The 23,369-nt window shown below is 42.5% G+C and overlaps 1 protein-coding gene across 5 annotated transcripts in view; it reads right to left on the bottom strand.

Moving 5' to 3' along the window:
- Nucleotides 1–23,369, bottom strand: part of PSMC3IP (PSMC3 interacting protein) — a 560,448-nt gene that overhangs the window by 332,504 nt on the left and 204,575 nt on the right. For all 5 annotated transcript variants that reach the window (XM_073608293.1, XM_073608292.1, XM_073608291.1 and 2 more), the window contains exons 3-4: nt 1,048–1,137; nt 837–948 (exon numbers count right to left, since the gene is read on the bottom strand). In XM_073608293.1, the coding sequence (XP_073464394.1) occupies nt 837–948; nt 1,048–1,137 (202 nt within the window). The remainder of the gene's footprint in view (nt 1–836; nt 949–1,047; nt 1,138–23,369) is intronic.

Genomic DNA, 23,369 nt, shown 5'->3' with positions numbered 1-23,369 from the left:
GACAGGGAACTACAGTGCTCAGCAGTCACCAGGAACAGAAGCTCATCCAGGCACAAATGGCCAAAGGGGAACCCAAGGCAAAAGGGGGATGGGGAAGCCAGATGGTAACCTGACAGCAAACTAGGGGGCCTGGATGAGAGGAGGGGAACCCTCAGGTCAAGCTGTCCCAGAGAGCATCTGTCCTGAATCGCTCTTGGGAGGATAGGGGAGAACAGTACTTACAGATCCACGTAGGTGCAGGTAGCGCCCCACAGACAGATCCCCCTTGCCACCGAAGTGGGGGCGGTTGTAGGCCAGCAAAAAAGGGACAAAGAAAGAAGCTAATTAACGAAAGGTCATGGTAGGGAACCAGGTCCTTGCTTCTGAAACTAGGAGAAGGGATTTTATACCAGCTAGGACTATCCATATGCGTTATCAAGCTTATTTTCTACCTAGTGACCTACTCCTGTAGGTAGCGCTACAACCCTATAGGTCGGGACTATGAAGAGGCTGTGTCCGTTAATGAACGTTAGAGATTAATTTTAGTGTATTGTTCCTGAAAACGTGTTTGATAAATAACTGCAGAAATATCGGGTGATATAAAAAATTGCAACTACCACCATTTTATTCTCTAGGGTCTCTGCTTTGAGAAATATATACTTTTGAGGGGTTTACCGTAATTTATAGCAGAAAATGCAGATTTTAACAAAACAATTACAATACACAATTAATGTGTTCTGTATTCATTAATACATTATCAAGATACATAGGGAAGGTTTCTGTTTATTAGAATACATAACTTAACTATGCTAAGCATGAGGTGGAAGAAAAAAAAAATGCACAAATCATTGACAAACCTGATTCTAGCTGCCTACAGCTCTGCTGGGTGCCCTGTAGTGTGGTAGACAGTTTTGAGATTTGGGCATCAAGATTTCTGAGCTCTGAGTCACTCACACTGGGAAACTGCTCCTAAATTACAATTTGAAAAAAAGTATAACAATTATTTTATTCCTGAGGATATTAGCTTGACTATTAGAGCAGTGGAATAATTTTGTATCTTCACCTCACCTGGTCTGCAAAGTAGATTTTCTGCTTGCCGTAAACCTTCTCCTTGATCTTGTCCTGCTGAGCCAACTGTTCCATTGCTTTAACAACCGCCTAAAACAGAGCACACAGTCACATACATACTGTTTCAGCCTCTTCACTACCATGTCCCCCATAATTAATGATAACATGCTTAAATTGAAATGGACCTTTGCCCATGTACATCAAAGCAGCATGTTAGTTTTGAAGCCCAGATTCTGGTTATACTTAAGTGTTGGATAGAATGGGGAAGGTTAGAAACGCTAGCAGGTTTTCATTTCTTTTTTGGTCCCCACTGTGAATACATTCCTCACTTCCTGTAACAGCAACAAAAGGACATTTATAGTGGCTTAGGAGGGGTTAGATCATCAGTCAGGTGTGTACTGCTCTGTGTCTGCATGTCCCAGTAAAACCCAACTCATCTTCATTTCTTTCTAGTGTCAACAGGGCAAGTGAGGGAGAAACCTCACCAAAGAGGACAGAGGCAGCAATAAAAGTTCTGATTCTTACTCTACTGAAGTAAAATTTGTTGCCAATGGTGGCCCAACCAGCTGTTTATACTTCCCTGCACTCTGCTACCGTTTGTCTGCAGACAACAGCCCGGTGTGCCTAAGCAGCCAAACAACACAATCACATGACAAAAAGGGGGAAAGTCGCATGCTCCACAAGGAAAAAGCTGGAATTTTTCAAAGGCGTGATGGGGATAAAAAGGAAAGGTAAATTACCTGTTGGTGGGGCTGCCAATAAAATTATTGCAAACTCTCAATTTTTATTTTTTATTTAACAAATTGGTCATACCTGCTCTGTGCAATGGTTTTGCACACCAATCGCACAATATAGAAGACGTGAGGCGCACCAAGATGGCACCTCGTATGATGACGAAACGCGTAAGTCTTGGAGCGCAATCAAGTCACTTCCGGTTTTGATTTTTCCTCTGTGGAACGCGCAGCGTCCTAGACGCTTGGTTTTAGATGACTGATCTTTCTGCACTTTTGAAAGTGCGTTTTTTACATTTATATCTGTGATTGAATAAACTCATAGCTTTTTATGGATTCACGCTATGAGTGTCAATCCTTTCCACATTTGAGCTATGTGATAGATGAACTATCAGGGACAAGGAGTCTACACCGACACTGGGATCAGAGATTATCTTGCCTGAATGCACATTACCCCTGTAGGGGTGCATCTTTCTGGTGAGTGTGGAACCAGTAGGGGAGCACGAGTGAATCACCATTTTGCACTGGAAATCGAGTTGGATTTTTACACAAGTCACTTTGGAAATTAGATCACTGGAACTCAGTTTTCTGAACAACATTAATTTTTTCTGGACTGTTTTTTGCACAAACACACATATATACCTGATATATCCACTTTGTGTTTAATATTTTTTAATTTATTTTGCACAGGAATTATCGTTTTTATTTCAACCCGATAACCTGGCTTTCTTGCACTTATAGCACATCCTGATATATAATTTTTACATATTTATTACCTGTTTTTTAGATTTAAGATTTTTCATATATTCTGTTGATTTGCACTGTATATGTCTAATTTGATCATATCATTTATTTACTGAGCACTTACAGGATGCTGTGATGTAGGACACCATATATATTTAATTTTACCTTTGGCAGCGCCACCACACCCCTCCCTCAACCATACCCATTTTTAACAAGTCCACCTAGTGTAGTTTTTGACGTAGACAGCACCCACGCTCATCTCCTGAATATTTCGCTAGCGCGGAATTAATTTAAAACACGACTGATCCTCCTCTTCTCAGGTATATTGCCAGAGTTAATGCCCCTCCCCAGCTGAGTGCCTACCATAGCAAGCAGCTTGCTGTGTGGGCACTCATGCAGGCTCCCTGCCGAGCCAGTTCTGTGCATCCCTCCTCACTGCTGTGATTGACTGCCAATGGCTCCTGCAGCCATCTCTGAGACAATGAGGAGGGAGAGAGGCATGAGAGATGATCAAGATTAGGCTCAGATATTTACCTAATATTTATTGGGGGGGCTGGGAGGGGAGCTGCATACTGAAGGTTTTTTTTACCTTAAAGGGATATTAAAGGCCCACGTTTAAGAAAAAAAAACAAAAACAAACATGTTATACTTACCTGCTCTGTGCAGTGATTTGAACAGAGTCCCTGATCGTCCTCTTCCCAGGTCCCCCACTGGCACTCCTGGCCCCTTCCCCTTGTTGAGTACTCCAAAAGACAAGCAGGGGTCAAGTCCAGGGGCGGCCCGTCCATTAAGGGGGCACCCTCTTCTTTCCATTGCTGCCACCACCCCCCTATTCATGCGTCCAGCCCCTTTCAGGATCCTGGCCTGGTTTCCCAATTGGCTGAAAGGACAGGCAATCCTACTGGACACCTAGGTGGAGGAAGATGCACGGCGGCCGTGATCCACAGGAGGAGGAAGGAAGAAAGCTGCCGCTTGCCGGACACGCTGCCCGCCCACCTGCTTCCTAGATGGGGTAAGTGTGGGGCTTTGATGTCCAAACCGTCCTCCCGGGGGGGTGCTAGTTTGCCACCCCCAAAAGAAAAAAACACCAGCTGCCATTGGTCAAGTCACTATCATTTATCGCATGTGATAACGTGGTTACGTGACTCATTTGCATAAATTATAGAATACGGTAAATTAAGTCCAATTCATAAAAGAAAAACTATTATGCTGTAATTACCGCAAAATGAAAAATATGCCGGTAAATATTGCTTAAAAAACCAATTCAAACCCAATTCACAAACGGACCGGAGAGTAAAAAAATATGCGACATTTAGCACTAAGGTTTTGCTGGAGGTATTTGATTTTATTTTTTTTACAAATAGCTGGTTGCCAAGGAGCGGATCGGGAAGCCGGCTGCCGCGTCCTTAACAGATGACTCATCAGCTGAATGTAAGAAAAGCATGCAGACAATTAAATATTATTATGAAGGAAAAAAAAAAAAAAAAAAACACACAACATAGTTGGGTCCCCTCCCCCATGCATACCAGGCCCGTCGAGTCTGGTATGGATTTTAAGGGGAACTCCATGCCAAAACGAAAAAAGAAAAGAACAGCGTGGGGGTACCCCCCCCCAAGATTTATAACCGGACCCTTACCCGAGCATGCAGCCTGACAGGTCAGCAAGGGGGGGGGGAAGAGAGAGACAAGTGAGCTGCCCCCTCCCTCCTAAACCATACCAGGGCACATGCCCGCAGCATGCAAGGGGTTTGTGCTTTGGGACAGGGGGACCAAGGAACCTTGTGCCCATCCCCACAGCCCTGGTTGGTGGTTGTGGGGTTCTGCGGACAAGGGGCTTATCAGAATCTGGAAGCCCCCTTTAAGAAAGGGGTCCCAGATTTCAGCCCCCCCAATGTGAATGTGTATGGAGTACATAAGACCCCTACCCATTCACCAAAAAAGTGTCAAAAACTAATAATAAAAACAGACAGTTTTTGACAATTCCTTTATCAAAAAATAAAAACGTGTCCCCCGGTGTAAAGCATCAATCATGCCGGCCCCCACACCCAAACCCCCCGCCAAAAGCCCCCGCCGCCCATGAAGGCTGACCACCTACTGCAGGCTCCGCCGTTTGACAGTTCTTATATAGGTAAGGGGTGGGGCCACCTGTTGACATCACCTGGTGGACCCGCCTCCTTGTGACATCACCAATCGGCGCATGCTGGGTCAGTGATGTCACAAGGGGCGGGACCCCTTACCTGTATAAGAAATGTCAAACGGCGGAGCCTGCAGTAGGCGGTCAGCCTTCATGGATGGCGGGAGCACTTTCTTTTTGGGGTGCGGTGGGCACCGTGATTGGCAATGGCTTTACATCGGGGTGACACTTTATTTTTTAATAAAGGAATTGTCAAAAACTGTTCATTACTTTTTGACACTTTCTTGGTGAATGGGTAGGGGTAATAGTACCCCATACTCATTCACATGGGGGGGTGGGATCTGGAGTCCAGGGTTGTGGGAATGAGGCCCTTGTTCCAATGGGGACAAGGTGCTTGGGGGGGCAAAGCCCTTTCCTGACCTGCCGGGCTACATGCTTGGTTAAGGGTCTGCTATGGATTTTGTATATGGTATAATGAACCACAGAAGGGAATTACATCACCTTTAATACGTTGCCAACATCCCAAATTAATGCAGGAAAATAAGGACCCTGAAACAGAAGAATCTTTGTACCCCCCGGTACAGCGGGACTTTATAGGCGAACAGAAAATTATGTTATAGTAAAAATATTTATTTATTAGAAATTGCTTAAAAAAGCATAAAAGCAAGACAAACTAAACATAAATCTGTACAAAAGTGCTTATGCATGACGCAACAAGATTTTTCCATACTGATTTCTTTAAACTTTCACTTATAAATACATGTTTCTCTATAAGCCTGACATGTTTCAGGACGATGTCTCTTCTTCAGAGGCATATTGAGGAGAGAGAATATGTATATAGAAGTATTCTGAAAAGACAGGTAAGAACAATTTACATGTTAAAATGTTGTACAGGACAAAAATTCACACTATGGCATCCGACAGTGTCCAACATACATACCAGTATCCAGTCCTTAGAGAAAAAATGCTGTGCAGAAAATTGTGCAAAAAGCAGACTTTTATATCAATGGAGAGGGGTAATTTGATTAAATGAAAGTAAGTAAATAACCGCCAATTAGCCAATAACGGGCATGGCGGCTTCCACTTGGGTCGAGGAGAGACTCCGCAAAGGCCCTCGAACAGGAGGATGACCCCGCCAGGTCCACAGTGTAGCCCTAAAAGGATAGGTTTATATAAATTAATAAATCGTACTCTATTACCATAGGATTTGTATGTATTATATGTTATATATGGAATCTTGAATATTTAATGATAAGGTTATATCACATTGTGTAATAAATACCTAAGAAAAAAGGGGGAGGGGGAGGGGGAAGAAAGGGGGCTGCTCACTCCATGATTTAAACATGGGGTGCATAGCTCAGTGCTGCAACCGCAAATCTAATACTTTTTATTGCTGTGCAATGTGCACTTTAAGAGAAAGCAGCGACCCCAAACCTTTCATTCTCCAGCACGAAAAAAAAAAGAAGGAAAACAACATCAGAAAAAATGCAATAAAGATGATAGAGCCTTGTCTCTTCTCTATATAGAGATACACGAATGATAAGAGAGGATAAAAGGTTAGACTAATGCTACTTACTTGCTTAAATTTCAGGTATTTAGGCAAAGGGCTGGAGCGTAGTGGTCACTGACATTTGTGGTTTGACACTGGGCAGGACGCCAATGGCGGTTTTTAAAGAGCCACTGGCGCCTGCGCAGTGTGCATTATTCCCTGAGTGTCAGCAAAGGTGGATAACTAACGTCGCATATGACGCATCGACGTGCGCAGGCGGTGTGAGCAGATGGCAAATTGAAGGAGCTAAGGGACCGCGTCGTCGTGTCCGGCGTGATTACGTCATCTAAAAGCGGCACTACGAGACAGAAGTGGAGAAAAACAAAGGAATGTGTAATAGGTTGTTCGAGGCAAGCGAAGCATTACCAAGACAGCCAATGTGCACAGGGCACCCAAAAACAACTCTTTTGGGGAAACAAAAAATGAAAATAAATGATCAAAAACTGGGATGTTAAATGCATAAGAATGACATGAAAACATAGGGGACTAAGGACTGGGAACATCCAAAAAATGAGGCCCCAGGGACGAATCTGCATGGCGCCCGCCCAGCGCCAAAGCGCTGGGGGAGCATCATGCAGACAAGTCCCACCGGCGCACAAAACACCGCGGACGCCTGTCCGGACTCAGCCGAACGAGCATTCGGTGTGAAAGACGGCCATGCCCCCATCAGAAAAGATGGGGAAAACATGGCCCCCGTGCACCGGGCGGAGACGGAACCAAGACCAAGGGCACTAAAAGAAAAAATCAACAAAAGCATCTCAAGAAATATAATGTATCTATACATTTAAGCCAAAGCTTGGTAACTTTGTTGGTCTGGATGCATGGGCACAATCGGATGCACATAGTGGAAAGATGGCAAAGGTCGATGAATACAGAACAAAACTTGGAACAATGGATGCATAGAAAATGGCAGAGAAAAAACAGAGACAAAAAACCAAGATACATGATATGAACATATACATGTTGTTAACAGTTAGATACACAGACATATTAGATATATTTTCATATGGTAGTGTCAACATTCATGGACATGAGATTTAAGGCTGATGCAATCAAGTATGTTGTTGTGAGATACCATCTTCTTCATAACGCTGTTTACATTACTATACGGATAATGTAATTAACAGGCCCATGAATGTATTTAACATGTCCATGAATGTTATTGACACTACCATATGAAAATATATCTAATATGTCTGTGTATCTGTTAACAACACATATATGTTCATATGATGTATCTTGGTTTTTTGTCTCTGATGTTTTTTTCTCTGCCATTTTCTATGCATCCATTGTTCCAAGTTTTGTTCTGTATTCATCGACCTTTGCCTTCTTTCCACTATGTGCATCCGATTGTGCCCATGCATTTAGACCAACAAAATTACCAAGCTAATTTGGCTTAAATGTATAGATACATTATATTTCTTGATATGCTTTTGTTGATAATTTTTTCTTTTAGTGCCCTTGGTCTTGGTTCCGTCTCCGCCCGGGGGCCATGTTTTCCCCATCTTTTCTGATGGGGGCATGGCCTTCTTTCACACCGAATGCTCGTTTGGCTGAGTCCGGACGGGCGTCCGCGGTGTTTTGTGCGCCGGTGGGACTTGTCTGCATGACGCTCCCCCAGTGCTTTGGTTCTGGGCGGGCGCCGTGCAGATTCATCCCTGGGGCCTCCTTTTTTGGATGTTCCCAGTCCTTAGTCCCCTATGTTTTCATGTCATTCTTATGCATTTAACATCCCAGTTTTTGATCATTTATTTTTATTTTTTGTTCCCCCCTCTTTTGTTTTTGGGTGCCCTGTGCACATTGGCTGTCTTGGTAATGCTTCGCTTGCCTCGAACAACCTATTACACATTCCTTTGTTTTTCTCCACTTCCGTCTCGTAGCGCCGCTTTTAGATGACGTCAACGCGCCGGACGCAACGACGTGGTTCCTTAGCTCCTTCAATTTGCCATCCGCTCACACTGCCTGCGCACATCGCTTCGTCATGACGCCGATGCGTCATATCCGACGTTAGTTATCCACCTTTGCTGACACTCAGGGAATAATTCACACTGCGCAGGCGCCAGCGGCTCTTTAAAAACCGCCATTGGCGTCTTGCCCAGTGTCAAACCACAAATGTCAGTGACCACTACGCTCCAGCCCTTTGCCTAAATACCTGAAATTTAAGCAAGTAAGTAGCAATAGTCTAACCTTTTATCCTCTCTTATCATTCGTGTATCTCTATATAGAGAAGAGACAAGGCTCTATCATCTATATTGCATTTTTTCTAATGTTGTTTTCCTTTTTTTTTTTTTTTTTTTCGTGCTGGAGAATGAAAGGTTTGGGGTCGCTGCTTTCTCTTAAAGTGCACATTGCACAGCAATAAAAAGTATTATTAGATTTGCGGTTGCAGCACTGAGCTATGCACCCCATGTTTAAATCATGGAGTGAGCAGCCCCCTTCCCCCCCCTCCCTTTTTTCTTAAGTATTTCTTACACAATGTGATATAACCTTATCTTTAAATATTCAGGATTCCATATATAACATAATACATACAAATTCTATGGTAATAGAGTACGATTTATTAATTTATATAAACCTATCCTTTTAGGGCTACACTGTGGACCTGGCGGGGTCATGCTCCTGTTCGGGGGACTTTGCGGAGTCTCTCCTCGACCCAAGTGGAAGCCGCCATGCCCGTTATTGGCTAATTGGCGGTTATTTACTTACTTTCATTTAATCAAATTACCCCTTCTCCATTGATATAAAAGTCTGCTTTTTGCACAATATTCTGCACAGCATTTTTTCTCTAAGGACCGGATACTGGTATGTGTGTTGGACACTGTCGGATGCCATAGTGTGAATTTTTGTCCTGTACAACATTTTAACATGTAAATTGTTCTTACCTGTCTTTTCAGAATACTTCTATATACATATTCTCTCTCCTCGATACACCTCTGAAGAAGGGACAGCATCCTGAAACATGTCAGGCTTATAGAGAAACATGTATTTATAAGTGAAAGTGTAAAGAAATCAGTATGGAAAAATCTTGTTGCATCATGCATAAGCACTTTTGTACAGATTTAGGTTTAGTTTGTCTTGCTTTTATGCTTTTTTAAGCAATTTCTAATAAATAAATATTTTTACTACCATCATTTTCTGTTCGCCTATAAAGTCCCGCTGTACCGGGGGGTACAAAGGTTCTCCTGTTTCAGGGTCCTTATTTTCCTGCTATGGATTTTGGGGGGGACCCCCACTCCGTCTTTTGTTTTTAATTTTGGCATGGACTTCCCCTTAAAATCCATACTAGACCCCAAGGGCCTGGTATGCACAATGCATTGGGGGGGACCCCATGCTGTTATTTTTTCATCATTTTTAATTAGCATGTTTTTCTGCTCCTTAGCAAACAGCTCAACGTAGTAAATTACCGCATTCAAATAATGTAGTAAGTACCGTTACATGAAATACCGCATCGGTATTTAACCGCTAGCTGACCAGCCACCGCAGTTATACTGCGGCAGGTTGGCACGGCTGCGCAAATCGCCGTAGCTATATGTCGCTCCTTTAAGACGTCATAGCAGGCGTGTGCGCCCGCCGCGTGTCCCAGGAGCTGATGCGGACACCCGTGATCGCTCGTGACAGAGCGAGAACGGGGCTCTCAGGGGAGAGGAGACAGATCGTGTGTTCCTCCCTCAGACAGTCCCATCCCCCCTACAGTTAGAACACACCTAGGGAACACAATTAACCTCTTGATCGCACCCTGGTGTTAACCCCTTCCCTGTCAGTGACATTTATACAGTAATCAGTGGCTATTTTTAGCTCTGATCACTGTATAAATGTCAGTGGTCCCAAAATAGTGTCAAAAGTGTCCGATCTGTCCGCCGCATGTCGCAGTCCTGATAAAAAAAAAAAATAAAAAAAAAAAAAAAATTGCAAATCACTGCCATTACTAGTAAAAAAAGAAAATAAAAAATGACAAATCTATCCCCTATTTTGTAAACGCTATAAATTTTGCGCATACCAATCAATATACGCTTATTGCAATTCTATTTACCAAAAATATGTAGAAGAATACACATCTGCCTAAACTGATGAATACATTTTGTTTTTCTTTTGGATATTATAGCAAAACGTACAAAATAGTGTACTTTTTTTGAATTTTTGCTTTTTTTGTTTATAGAGCAAAAAACAAAAACCGCAGAGGTGATCAAATACCACCAAAAGAAAGCTCTATTTGTGGGGGAAAAAAAGTTTGGGTACAACGTCGCACGACAGCACAATTGTCAGTTAATGCAATGCAGTGCTGTATCGCAAAAAATGGCTTGGTCAGGAAGGGGGAAAATCCTTCCGGGGGTGAAGCGGTTAACGCAAAATTCTTTGTGTATTGCACTTTCATAGCCGATTTACTGCAAGCGTTATTTTACCACATTTTTTTGGCTATTTAACTCCGTGACCCCACAGAGTACAGCTTAGCCCCGCCCCCTCCTCACTGCCTGTAACTGACAGCAGCGAGATCCAATGGTGCTCGCTGCTGTGTCTCAGCCAATGAGGATGGTAAGACCAGGAGGGGGAAAAAAAAAAAAAAAAAAAAAAAAAAAAAAAAAAAAATCGCTGCTCTCGTGCACTGCACATCACTGGATCAAGATTGGGCTTGGGTAGGTATTAGGGGGAGATGTCACACAGAGAATATTTTTTACCATCATGCATAGAATGCATGAAGGTAAAAAACCTTTAGCCTTTACAACCACTTTAATACAGAGGATGCATTAAAGTGGATGTAAACCCTATTCGTAAAATCTTACCTGGGCACATATCTGTAGTGTTTACTCATCTCTCTCTCCAAAGCCTTAAGGCCCCTTTCACACCGGGGCGGGGGTAAAGTGTTGCTATATTTAGCACCGATTTTACTTTTTTTTTGCGGCGGTATTAGGCCGCTAGCAGGGCGGTTTTAACCCCCCACTAGCGGTCGAAAAGGGTTAAAAACACCCGCAAAGCGCCGCTTCAGCAGCGCTATGCCGGCGGTATAGCCGCGCTACCCCACTGATTTCAATGGGCAGGAGTGAGGAAGGAGCGGTGTATACACCGCTCCAAAGATGCTGCTAGCAGGACTTTTTTCAGCGTCCTGCCAGCACACCGCTCCAGGGTGAAAGCCCTCAGGGCTTTCACACTGGAGACAGCAGCGGCTGTTTCAGGGCGCTTTGCAGGTGCTATTTTTAGCGCTGTAGCGCCTGCAAAGCGCCCCAGTGTGAAAGGGGTCTAGAACCCATGTCTTTCTGCTGCTCTGTTCCTCTGTTACATACTGAAAAACCAGTTCCCACCAGACAATCCATGGTGATGTGGGGTTGGTCATCCCAAACATCTATAATAAATGTAAAATAGGTAAATTAATATTGGAAAATTGGTTTGGATGTCTGATGAGGGAAAATCCCTGTATGGTCCTAGAATATAATAAGTGTGCATTAGGAAGTGATGTCAGATTTTCTTTCTTGCTTTGCACTTCTGGACAATTGCACACAAGCTTTTCACACAGACACTACAGGTAATGTTTTTGGTAGTCCGTTTTGTTCCTCACATTTTTTCAATTCTGATGTTCAGTCTTTGATCACCTATGTAAACCCCTTCACTATTTGGAATTGTGCAAACATCTTCATTATTTGGACACTTTACACATTATGTCACTTAGCCAAACCATTGGTTTTGCTCATTACATTGGTTTTGATATACTTATTACCACATCACTTCCTAATTCACACTTATTATATTATAGGACCATACAGGGCTTTTCTCTCAGACATCCAAACCAATTTTCCAATATTAATATACCTATTTTACATTTATTTATAGATGTTTGGGATGACCAACCCCACGTCACCATGGACTGTCTGGTGGGAACCGTTTTTTCAGTCACAGCTTAACAGCACAATCTTCATTTTTTCTGTTCCCTGGTGCTGTGCCTGTGTGTGCCACCTCAGCTCCCATGCTAGATGATGACCCAAATTCACCTTCAGTGATTGTTGCAAAACATCGAGACTCATGGTTAGCTTGTAATTATGGGTGGATGTTATACCATTCCCCCTCAATTTTGTTATCCATGCACCCAGTCTGACTCATTGTTTATACCTTTTAGACATCCTGGAAGCATCTGCTCCCAATGAGTGGTAATTAACCACGAAACGCGTCGAGTTACTGATGCCACAACAACAATGCGTTTTTCTATTTAGATTAACATTTAGACATGTGTAACACTATGTCTTATTAGATACCAATTTTTTATTGTCAACAATTCATGATTTTATAAATTGACATGTGAGCAACCAGATTTACAGTTCGTTACTCATTCCCAGTTGCATGATACCGTTGCCATTACTAAAATTTTGTATATAGTCCCTTTTCCCCTCCAAGAGCTTGCATACAATTGATGTTAGGCTAACTGCTCTGTAATTTCCAGGGATGTATCTTGGCCCTTTTTTTAAATATTGGTGCTGCATTGGCTTTTCTCCAATCAGCTGAAACCATTCCAGTCAGTAGACTGTTCGTAAAAATAAGGAACAATGGTCTGGCAATTACTTGACAGAGTTCCTTAAGGACCCTCGGGTGCAAGCCGTCTGGTCCCGGTGACTTATTAACGTTAAGATTTTCAGGTCTAATTCTGTCCTCTGTTAGCCACGACGGTGCTTCCTGTGACAGGTCATGAGGGTAAACATTGCAGTTTTGGTTACTGAACCCCCCCCCAAATTTCCTTGTGAAGGCCGAGGAAAAGAATAAATTCAAAACCTTTGCCATCTCTCCATCCTTAGTAACCAGATTTCCTTCATCATTCTTTATGGGACCAATATGATCTGACCTCCCCTTCTTACTATTTATGTACTTGAAGAATTTCTTGGGATTTTTTTTTACTTTCCTCTATGTGCCTTTCGAGTTCTATCTTAGCCGCCCCGATTGCACCCTTACATTTCTTGTTGCATTCTTTGTAAAGTTGGAATGCTGATGATGACCCTTCAGCCTTGTATTTTTTGAAGGCCTTCTCTGTTGTTTTTATATGCATTTTTACGTTGGAGTTAAGCCACCCAGGACTTTTATTAGCTCTTTTAAATATATTTCCCATTGGGATGCACTGGCTAATGCCCTTATTTTATGCTCCTAAAGGCATACCCATTTTTCCTCTGTGTTCTTTGTTCCTAAGATTTTATCCCAATTATTGAATAAATAACTGTATTAACACATAGTGGCACTATAGATACTGTATAAATAACCGGTGCCAAGTTCCTATATGAATTGGAGAAAAATAGGGAGAAAGTGGGCTTGGACTTTTTAGGCACGACCAGACAAAATGTACAAAAATATATATACTTTATTAAATAAACATAGGAAGAAATTTAAATATTAAAATCCACATAAATGCGTCAAATTGGAGCGATAATTATTGATATGTGGGGACTCCTCATATTTGATTTACAACTACATGGAATCCGACAGATATCATAACTTTGTCGCACTGGATCCAGGAGTACGGCTGTATTGCAGTGAGGTGATGTAGACTTGATCTTAGCTCTACATGTTACGCGCCTTGCTCTTCTTCAGGTGCATCAGGAAGACTAACAAATGTGGAAAAAAAGAAAATCATAAAGATGTATAAATATATTAGACATACTGTAATCAATAATAGAACATTCCGTTCCACATAAGGCAGATGTAATCATTCCAAAGGACAACCAGAGGGGCAAGACCAGCAAACCAGTTATCTAAGGGAACGTACATAATATAGTAACTCAGATATACCTCCAAGTGTATAGAAAAAGCATGGACAAATTGTCTGCAGACTCTTATGAGATGTATATTACATTTGGGAAATGAAGAAAAAGGGAAGGAAAGGCAAGGCAAGAAAGGGACAGAGGAAAGGGGGAAGGGAAGGAAAAGGGAAAGGGGGAAATAGAGGGGGGGGGGGCAGAGATAAAAAAAAAAAAAAAGGAGAAAAGAGAAAGAAAGAAAAAAAAAGGGTTAGAGTAAAAAAAGAGGGAGGGCTAATGATATCTTATATAATGACTACGTTGTTAAGGAATCGTATAGAAAAGCTAAAAAGCATAGTAACCTGATTACATAGAAAAGTATTACTTACTACATAAATGTGGAATTAATGGAGTTTAAGCTCACAGCCAAAAGCAAGCCAGAAAAAATGCAAAATATAGGGCGGCTGCTGAGAGGTAGGTAGTCCTGTCAATATGATTTAGGTATAAGAAATCTATAAACACATCAAAGCAAATAGAAAGGTGTTGAAAGATTTATTCACATCCCACAGTATTAGGCGAGAAAAAACAAACACAGTTTAACCATAATGGCCTGATAGCATAAAAACTCACCAGTTCAGTAGATGGCAGGCGATTCGAGGTGAGGGGAGGGGAGGGAAAGGGGGGTGGGGGTGAGGCAGATAAAGAGCGGACGCACTGAGGAGTCCCCACATATCAATAATTATCGCTCCAATTGGTAATATATACAAGGTAGCAACCTCCCCTCACAGGGAGAAAAAGGGAAGCAGAGGAAAACACCATCACTGCAGGTAAAAGGCCTCAAAAAGACAGACGTTGACATTGACATCCTGCTATCTAACAATACCTTGTCCCAGGAAGACCCCTCGAAAACACCAGCCGCCACTACAGTAAACACCAAATGCGTGTAGCAACATAGAATGCTGAAACATCATGCATAAATATGCACACCCCGCCCGTAGTCAACCAATCAGCAAAAGCAGAGGTGACGTCATCCGGACCAGTCGCAAATCACCACTGCACATGAGCCCGAGCCAAACCCATGCCTGGGTAGTCATCAAGGAGATATGACACATTGCAGGCAATGGGCGGTGGACACGCAGTGTTGTATGGGGACCAGACAAAGGGACAGCACCCTCTAGCTGATCCTCCCAGCGCCACACACCACAAACAATGCATGCAGGATGTTGGCGCTGGGCAGCCACATACTACTGGAATAAAACCAGTCCCCGCCAATTGGAATTCCGAGGAAATGGCACCCAGGGAAGGAGAAACGGAAGGTCAAATTAAAATATAAACAGACGGTATATTATAGTAACAATTGCTAAAACAGCAATTATAATCAAACATACCAAAACAAACAAAGAAAGATGTCCACCATGTTGACAACAATCTAAATATCGAGAACACTCTAATGCAAATAGATACTAATATTTAACCACTTCAGCTTCGGAGGATTTGACTGCTCAATGACCGGAGCACTTTTTACAATTTGGCACTGCGCTGCTTTAACTGGTAATTGCACGGTCAAGCAATGCTGTACCCAAACTAAATTTGCGTCCTTTTTTCCCCCACAAATAGAGCTTTCTTTTGATGGTATTTGATTGCCTCTGCAATTTTTATTTTTTGCAATATAAATGGAAAAAGACTGAACATTTAAAAAAAAAATGATATTTTCTACTTTTTGTTATAAATTTTTTTAATAAACTCAATTTTAGTCATACATTTAGGCCAAAATGTATTTAGCCACATGTCTTTGGTAAAAAAAAAATGTCAATAAGCGTATATTTATTGGTTTGCGCAAAAGTTATAGCGTCTACATTTTCTGGTATTTACGCAGCTTTTAGTTTACGACTACCCATCTCATTTCTTGAGGTGCTAAAATGGCAGGGCAGTACAACAACCCCATGACCCCATTTTGGAACGTAGACACCCCAAGGAAATTGCTGGGAGGCATGTTGAGCCCATTGAATATGTTATTTTTTTTGTCACACGTGAAATGACACCCCAATATACATTCTGCTGCTTCTCCTGAGTATGGGGATGCCTCGTGTGTGAGACTTTTTGGGAGCCAAGCCGCGTACAGGGCCCCGAAAACCAAGCACCGCCTTCAGGATTTCTAAGGGTGTAAATTTTTGATTTCACTCCTCGCTACCTATCACAGTTTCGAAGGCCATAAAATGCCAAGATAGCACAAAACCCCCCAAATGACCCCATTTTGTAAAGTAGACACCCCAAGCTATTTGCTGATAGGCATGTTGAGTACATGGAATATTTTATATTTTGCCACAAGTTGCTGGAAAATTACATTTTTTTTTTTTTTTTGCACAAAGTTGTCACTAAATCTGTTGCTCAAACATGCCATGGGCATATGTGAAATTACACCCCAAAATACATTCTGCTGCTTCTCCTGAGTACAGGGATACCACATGTGAGACTTTTTGGGAGCCTAACCGTGTACAGGACCTCCAAAAACAAAGCACCGCCTTTCTAATGGCGAAAAATGGTGATTTCACTTCCTGGCACACACCCCCCCCCCCCCCCCAAATGACCCCATTTTGGAAAGAAGACACTTCAAGCTATTTGCTGAGAGGCATGTTGAGTCCATGGAATATTTATATTTTGCCACAAGTTTTGGGAAAATTACAATTTTTTTCTTTTTTTTTTACACAAGTTGTCACTAAACTATATATTGTTCAAACGTGGCATTGTTATATGTGGGGTTTTACCCCAAAATACATTCTGCTGCTTCTCCTGAGTATGGGGATACCACATGTGTGGAACATTTTGGCAGTCCAAGCATGTACAGGACCCCGAAAACCAATCACCGCCTTCAGGCTTTCTAAGGGCTTACATTTTTTATTTCACTCCTCAGTTTCAGAGGCCATGAAATGCCCAGATAGAACACCCCCCCCCCTAAAATTACCCCATTTTCGAAAGTAGACCCCCCAAGCTATTTCCTGGGAGGCATGTTGAGTATTTTGCAAATCTCGCTTTGTCACAAAGTTTTAACCACTTGACCACTGGGCACTTAAACCCCCTTCCTAACCAGACCAATTTTCAGCTTTTGGTGCTCTCACATTTTGAATGACAATTACTCAGTCATGCAACACTGTACCCATATGAAATTTTTGTCCTTTTTTTCACACAAATAGAGCTTTATTTTGGTGGTATTTAATCACCACTGGGTTCTTTATTTTTTGCGCTATAAAAGAAAAAAGACTGAAAATTCTGTAAAAAAATTAATTTTTCTTCATTTCTGTTATAAAATTTAGCAAATTAGTAATTTTTCTTCATATATTTTGGCCAAAATTTATACCGCTACATATCTTTGGTAAAAATAACCCAAATCGGTGGATATTATTTGGTCTTTGTGAAAGTTATAGCGTCCACAAGCTATGGTGCGAATATCTGAAAATTGATCACACCTGAAGTACTGACGGCCTATCTAATTTCTTGAGACCCTAACATGCCAGAAAAGTACAAATACCCCCCAAATGATACCTTTTTGGAAAGAAGACATTCCAAGGTATTTAGAAAGATGCATGGTGAGTTGTCATTTTTTCCCACAATTCTTTGCAAATCAAGTTTTTTTTTTTTTACTTTTTTTTTTTCACAAAATTGTCATATTAGCAGGTTATTTCTTACACTCCACATATGCATACCACAAATTACACCCCAAAACACATTCTGCTATTACTCCCGAGTACGACGACACCACATGTGTGAGACTTTTACACAGCGTGGCCACATACAGAGGCCCAACATGCAGGGGAGCACCTTCAGGCATTCTGGAGTGCCCAGGCCAATTCTGACATTTCTTTCCTACATGTAAAAATCATCATTAGCTAGAAAATTACATAGAACCCCAAAACATTATATATGTTTTTTTTAGCAAAGACCCTAGAGAATACAATGGCGGTCGTTGCAACTTTTTATCTCACACGGTATTTGCGCAGCAATTTTTTTAACGCTTTTTTTGGGAAAAAACAACTGTTTTGTGCTTTACAAAAACCAAAACAGTAAATTTAGCCCAATGTTTTTGCATAATGTGAAAGATGAAGTTACGCCGAGTAAATAGATACCCAACATGTCACCTTTCAAAATTGCACGCGCTTGTGGAATGGCGCCAAACTTTGCTACTCAAAAATCCCCATAGGCGACGCTTTAAAATTTTTTACTGGTTACATGTTTTGAGTTACAGAGGAGGTCTAGGGCCAAAATTTTTGCGCTCGCTCTACCGATCGCAGTGATACCTCACATGTGTGGTTTGAACACCGTTTTCATATGTGGGCGGGACTTACATATGCGTTCGCTTCTGCATGCAAGCACACAGGGACAGGGGTGCTTTAAAATGTTTTTATTTTTTTTTATTGTTCATTTTACTTTATTTATTTTTGTTTGATGCTTTTTTACAAAAAAAAAAATTTTGACCACTTTTATTCCTATTACAAGGAATGTAAACATCCCTTGTAATTGGAATATGGCATGACAGGTCCTCTTTACAATGAGATATGGGGTCAATAAGACCCCACATCTCACCTCTAGGCTGGGAAGCCTGAAATAAAAAAAAAACGATCCTGGCTTCGATCGTAGCGGTGAGTCGGTAGAAGCAGCGGAGTGCGGCGGGAGGGGGGACATCCCCTCTCGCCTCCCGTAAGAACGATCAAGCAGTGGAACAGCCGCTATGATCGTTCTTATGGTGTAGGGAATCGCCGGCTGAAAAAGCTGATATCTGAATGATGCCTGTAGCTGCAGGCTTTATTCAGATATCCCCGCACAAAGTCAAGGACGTTGTATGACAGTCGGCGGGCGGGAAGTGGTTAAAACGTATTTTTTTTTTTTTAACACAAAGTTGTCCATTTATACAATATTTCTAACACATAGCATGTACATACCAAAAATGACACCCCAAAATAGATTCTCCTGCTCCTCCTGAGTACGGCGATACCACATGTGTGAGACTTCCACAGCCTGGCCACATACAGAGGCCGAGTACAGCCGAGCGTGGCTCAGCATGGCAGGGTATGGTTGGGTATGGCAGGGTATTGCAGAGTATGGCGGGGTATTGCAGAGTATGGCGGGGTATTGCAGAGTATGGCGGGTATTGCAGAGTACGACGGGGTATTGCAGAGTACGACGGGGTATTGCAGAGTACTGCAGGGTATTGCGGAGTATTGCGGGGTATTGCAGAGTATTGCGGGGTATTGCAGAGTATTGCGGGGTATTGCAGAGTATTGCGGGGTATTGCAGAGTATTGCGGGGTATTGCAGAGTATTGCGGGGTATTGCAGAGTATTGCGGGGTATTGCAGAGTATTGCGGGGTATTGCAGAGTATTGCGGGGTATTGCAGAGTATTGCGGGGTATTGCAGAGTATTGCGGGGTATTGCAGAGTACTGCAGGGTATTGCAGAGTATTGCGGAGTATTGCGGGGTATTGCGGAGTATTGCGGGGTATTGCGGGGTATTGCAGTGTACTGCGGGGTATTGCAGAGTATTGCAGAGTATTGCGGGGTATTGCAGTGTACTGCAGGGTATTGCAGAGTACTGCGGGGTATTGCAGAGTACTGCGGGGTATTGCAGAGTACTGCGGGGTATTGCAGAGTACTGCGGGGTATTGCAGAGTACTGCGGGGTATTGCAGAGTACTGCGGGGTATTGCAGAGTACTGCGGGGTATTGCAGAGCATTGCGGGGTACTGCGGGGTATTGCGGGGTATTGCAGAGTACTGCGGGGTATTGCAGAGTATTGCGGGGTATTGCAGAGTACTGTGGGGTATTGCAGAGTATTGTGGGGTATTGCAGAGCAATGTGGGGGTATTGCAGAGTAATGTGGGGGTATTGCAGAGTAATGTGGGGGTATTGCAGAGTAATATTGGGGTATTGCAGAGTAAGGTGGGGCATAGCAGAGTATTGCAGAGTAGTGGGGATGGCTGAGCATGGATGGATGGATGGTTGGATGTCTCTGTGCAGCGCTGTGGGCACTACACAACCAGCCCACAGCGCTGCAGCCATCCATCCATCTCCCTCTCCTCCACAGTGTACCGATCGGTACACAGGAGGGGAGGAGAGGAACCGGCGTCATCAGACGCCGCCGGTCTGTTTACACGTCATTTGACGGCGCGATCACATGGTAAATGGCCGCGATCAGCGGCCATTTACCGGGATCCGTGATGCGCCGGGTCCTGAGGACCCGGCGGTCACGGATGTGTTCGGGTGCGCGCCCCAGGGGGCGCGCGAGAGGGGAATTCTGAGAGGACGTCATATGACGTCCTCCCAGAGTTAAGCAACCGCCCTGCAGCCGTCATTCGGCTATGGGCCGGTTGTTAATTGGTTAAAAATTGAAAAAAATAAATAAATAAAATACATTTTTCTTTTCTTTCATTTTCAAAAATAAATGAGATCTGCAAAATACTCACCATGCCTCTTAGCAAATACCTTGGGGTGTCTACTTTCCAAAATGGGGTCATTTGGGGGGGGGTTTTGTGGTATCTGAACATTTCAGGGCCTCCGTAACTGATAGGTAGTGAGGAGTAAAATCGCAATTTTACGCCTTTAGAAAGCCCGAAGGCAGTGCTTGGTTTTTGAGGTCTTGTACGTGGCTAGGCTCCCAAAAAGTCTCACACATGTGGTACCCCCGTACACAGAAGCAGCAGAATGTATTTTGGGGTGTAATTCCACATATAACCATGCCATGTTTGAACAATATATCATTTAGTGACAACTTTGTGTAAAAACAAAAAAAAAAAAAAGTAATTTTCCCGAAACTTGTGGCAAAATATCAAATATTCCATGGACACAATATGCCTGTCAGCAAAAAGCTTGACGTGTCTTCTTTCCAAAATGGGGCCATTTGGGGGGGGGGGTTTGTGCTATCTTGGCATTTTATGGCCTTCAAAACTGTGATAGGTAGTGAGGAGTGAAATCAAAAATTTACACCCTTAGAAATCCTATAGGCGGTGCTTGGTTTTTAGGGCCCTGTACGTGGCTAGGCTCCCAAAAGGTCTCACACACGAGGTATCCCCATACTCAGGAGAAGCAGCATAATGTATTTTGGGATGTAATTTCACATATAACCATGCCATGTTTGAACAATATCTCATTTAGTGACAACTTTGTGCAAAAAAAAAAAAAAAAAGAAGTGTAATTTTACCAAAACTTGTGGCAAAATATAAAATATTCCATGGACTCCACATGCCTTTCAGCAAATAGGTTGGGTGTCTACTTTCCAAAAAGGGGTCATTTGGGGGGGGTTTTGAACTGTCCTGGCATTTTATGCACAACATTTTGAAGCTTATGTCACACATCACCCACTCTTCTAACCACTTGAAGACAAAGCCCTTTCTGACACTTTGTTTACATGAAAAAATATTATTTTGCAAGAAAATGACTTTGAACCCCAAAACATTATATATTTTTTAAAGCAAAGGCCTAACAGATTACAATCGTGGGTGTTGCAATTTTTTTTTTTTTTACACAATATTTGCGCAGCGATCTTTCAAACACAATTTTTTTGGGAAAAAACACACTTTTTTCAATTTTAATGCACTAAAACACTATATTGCCCAAATGTTTGATGAAATAAAAAAAATATGATCTTATGCCGAGTACATAGATACCAAACATGACACGCTTTAAAATTGCGCACAAACGTACAGCGGCGACAAACTACATACATTTTTTAAAGCCTTTACAGGTTACCATTTTAGATTTACAGAGGAGGTCTACTGCTAAAATTACTGCCCTCGATCTGAATTTCGCGGTGATACCTCACACGCATTGTGCAATTGCTGTTTACATATATCAGACAGCCTGAGCACGGGGGGCTTATTTATTTTTTATATTATTTATTTTGCATTTTATTATATTTTTAATCTGTTCCTTCCATTTTTTTAATCATTTTATTGTTATCTCATGGAATGTAAATATTCCCTAGCAATAGGTAGTGACAGGTACTCTTTTTTTAAAAAAATGATCTCTCCACTGCCCTCAAAGCATCTGACCACACCAAGATCGGTGTGATGAAATGTTTTGCCAATTTCCCAATGGCGCTGTTTATATCCGGCAAAACCTAAGTCATGAAATGCTCGTAGCTTCCGGTTTCTTAGGCCATAGAGATGATTGGAGCCGATCAAGTCTATGATCAGCTCTATGGTCAGCTGGCAGAACCACCGTCTGCATTCTCGGGTTCTCTGTTGGGACAGGAGAGCCAGAGAAAACCATGGAAGACGGTGGGGGGGGGCGTTTAAAAGCAGTCTAGAGGCTAATTAGCCACTAGGATTGCTTTTACTTGAAAGCCCACTGCTGGCTAAAAAGAATGATGCCAAGAGGATGCTTAAACCTGCAGGCATCATTCTGGTATAACCACTCAAAGTCCATACATATACATACATACCAGTACATTGCTGGTCCTTGTTGGGCATACATTTTAATGTTCTTTTTTTCATGCAGCCTGTGGGCTGAACGAAAAAAAGATTGATCAGTGGGTATGCCCACCATCAGAATACCACCCTTCATCCACTCACTTCTAATGATGGGCATACATGTACCATTTTTTTTTTTAACTGTGGTTGTGAAATCACCTACAGCGCTGGAGTTGCTGATTTACGTATCGTGGGAGCAAACGCTGTTGCTGTCAAGATGAATAAAATCAGTGCTGAAACTGAATGGCATACCTGCTAAGCAAATGATGGTGAACAATAAAACAAAGTAACATTACAGTATAACAGTAAGACTTGCCATACCTGCAAAGCAAATACAATAAAACTAAAACATTTGTTAACGCAATCTGTGCCTAAAAAATATATGCCGAAGCATCGGAGCAATCCGCCCCTAATGTTAGGAACAAATCGCTCCTCCACCCCTGCCCCCATGCTTCGGCATATACAGTGGAACCTTTGTTTACGAGTAACGCGGTTAACGAGCGTTTTGAAAGACGATCAACTTTTTTTTTTAAATTCTCACTCGGTTTGCAAGCGTTTTCAATTCAAGCAAATTGGCGGTGCAGTACCGCATTTGGCCAGAGGTGCGGGGCCCCCGGGGACACTCGGAACTGTTCAGAGCCGTTCAGAAATAATCGGAAAGCCTCAGTTCCTGAGGCTTTCCGAGTTCAGCCGAGCTGTCCCCGAGTATTCCCGAGGCTCTCCGGCGTCTCCCCACCTCTGGCCACATGCGGTATTGCATGTAATGGAAGTCAATGGAGAACGAATTATCTTCGTTTCCACTGACTTTTATGAGGAAACTCGCTTTGATATGTGAGTGCTTTGGATTACAAGCATTCTCCTGGAACGGATTATGCTCATAATCCAAGGTTCCACTGTATGTTTTTTTTTTTTTTTTTTTTTTACTGTGGTGGTGAAATCACCTCCAACAGCGCTGGAGTCACGGCTTTACATATCGTGGGATGGGAGCAAAGGCTGTTGCTGTCA

The sequence above is a fragment of the Aquarana catesbeiana genome, linkage group LG12 (genome assembly GCF_042186555.1).
Source record: "Aquarana catesbeiana isolate 2022-GZ linkage group LG12, ASM4218655v1, whole genome shotgun sequence".
NCBI lineage: Eukaryota > Metazoa > Chordata > Amphibia > Anura > Ranidae > Aquarana > Aquarana catesbeiana.
This window is presented reverse-complemented; position numbering and strand designations above follow the sequence as displayed.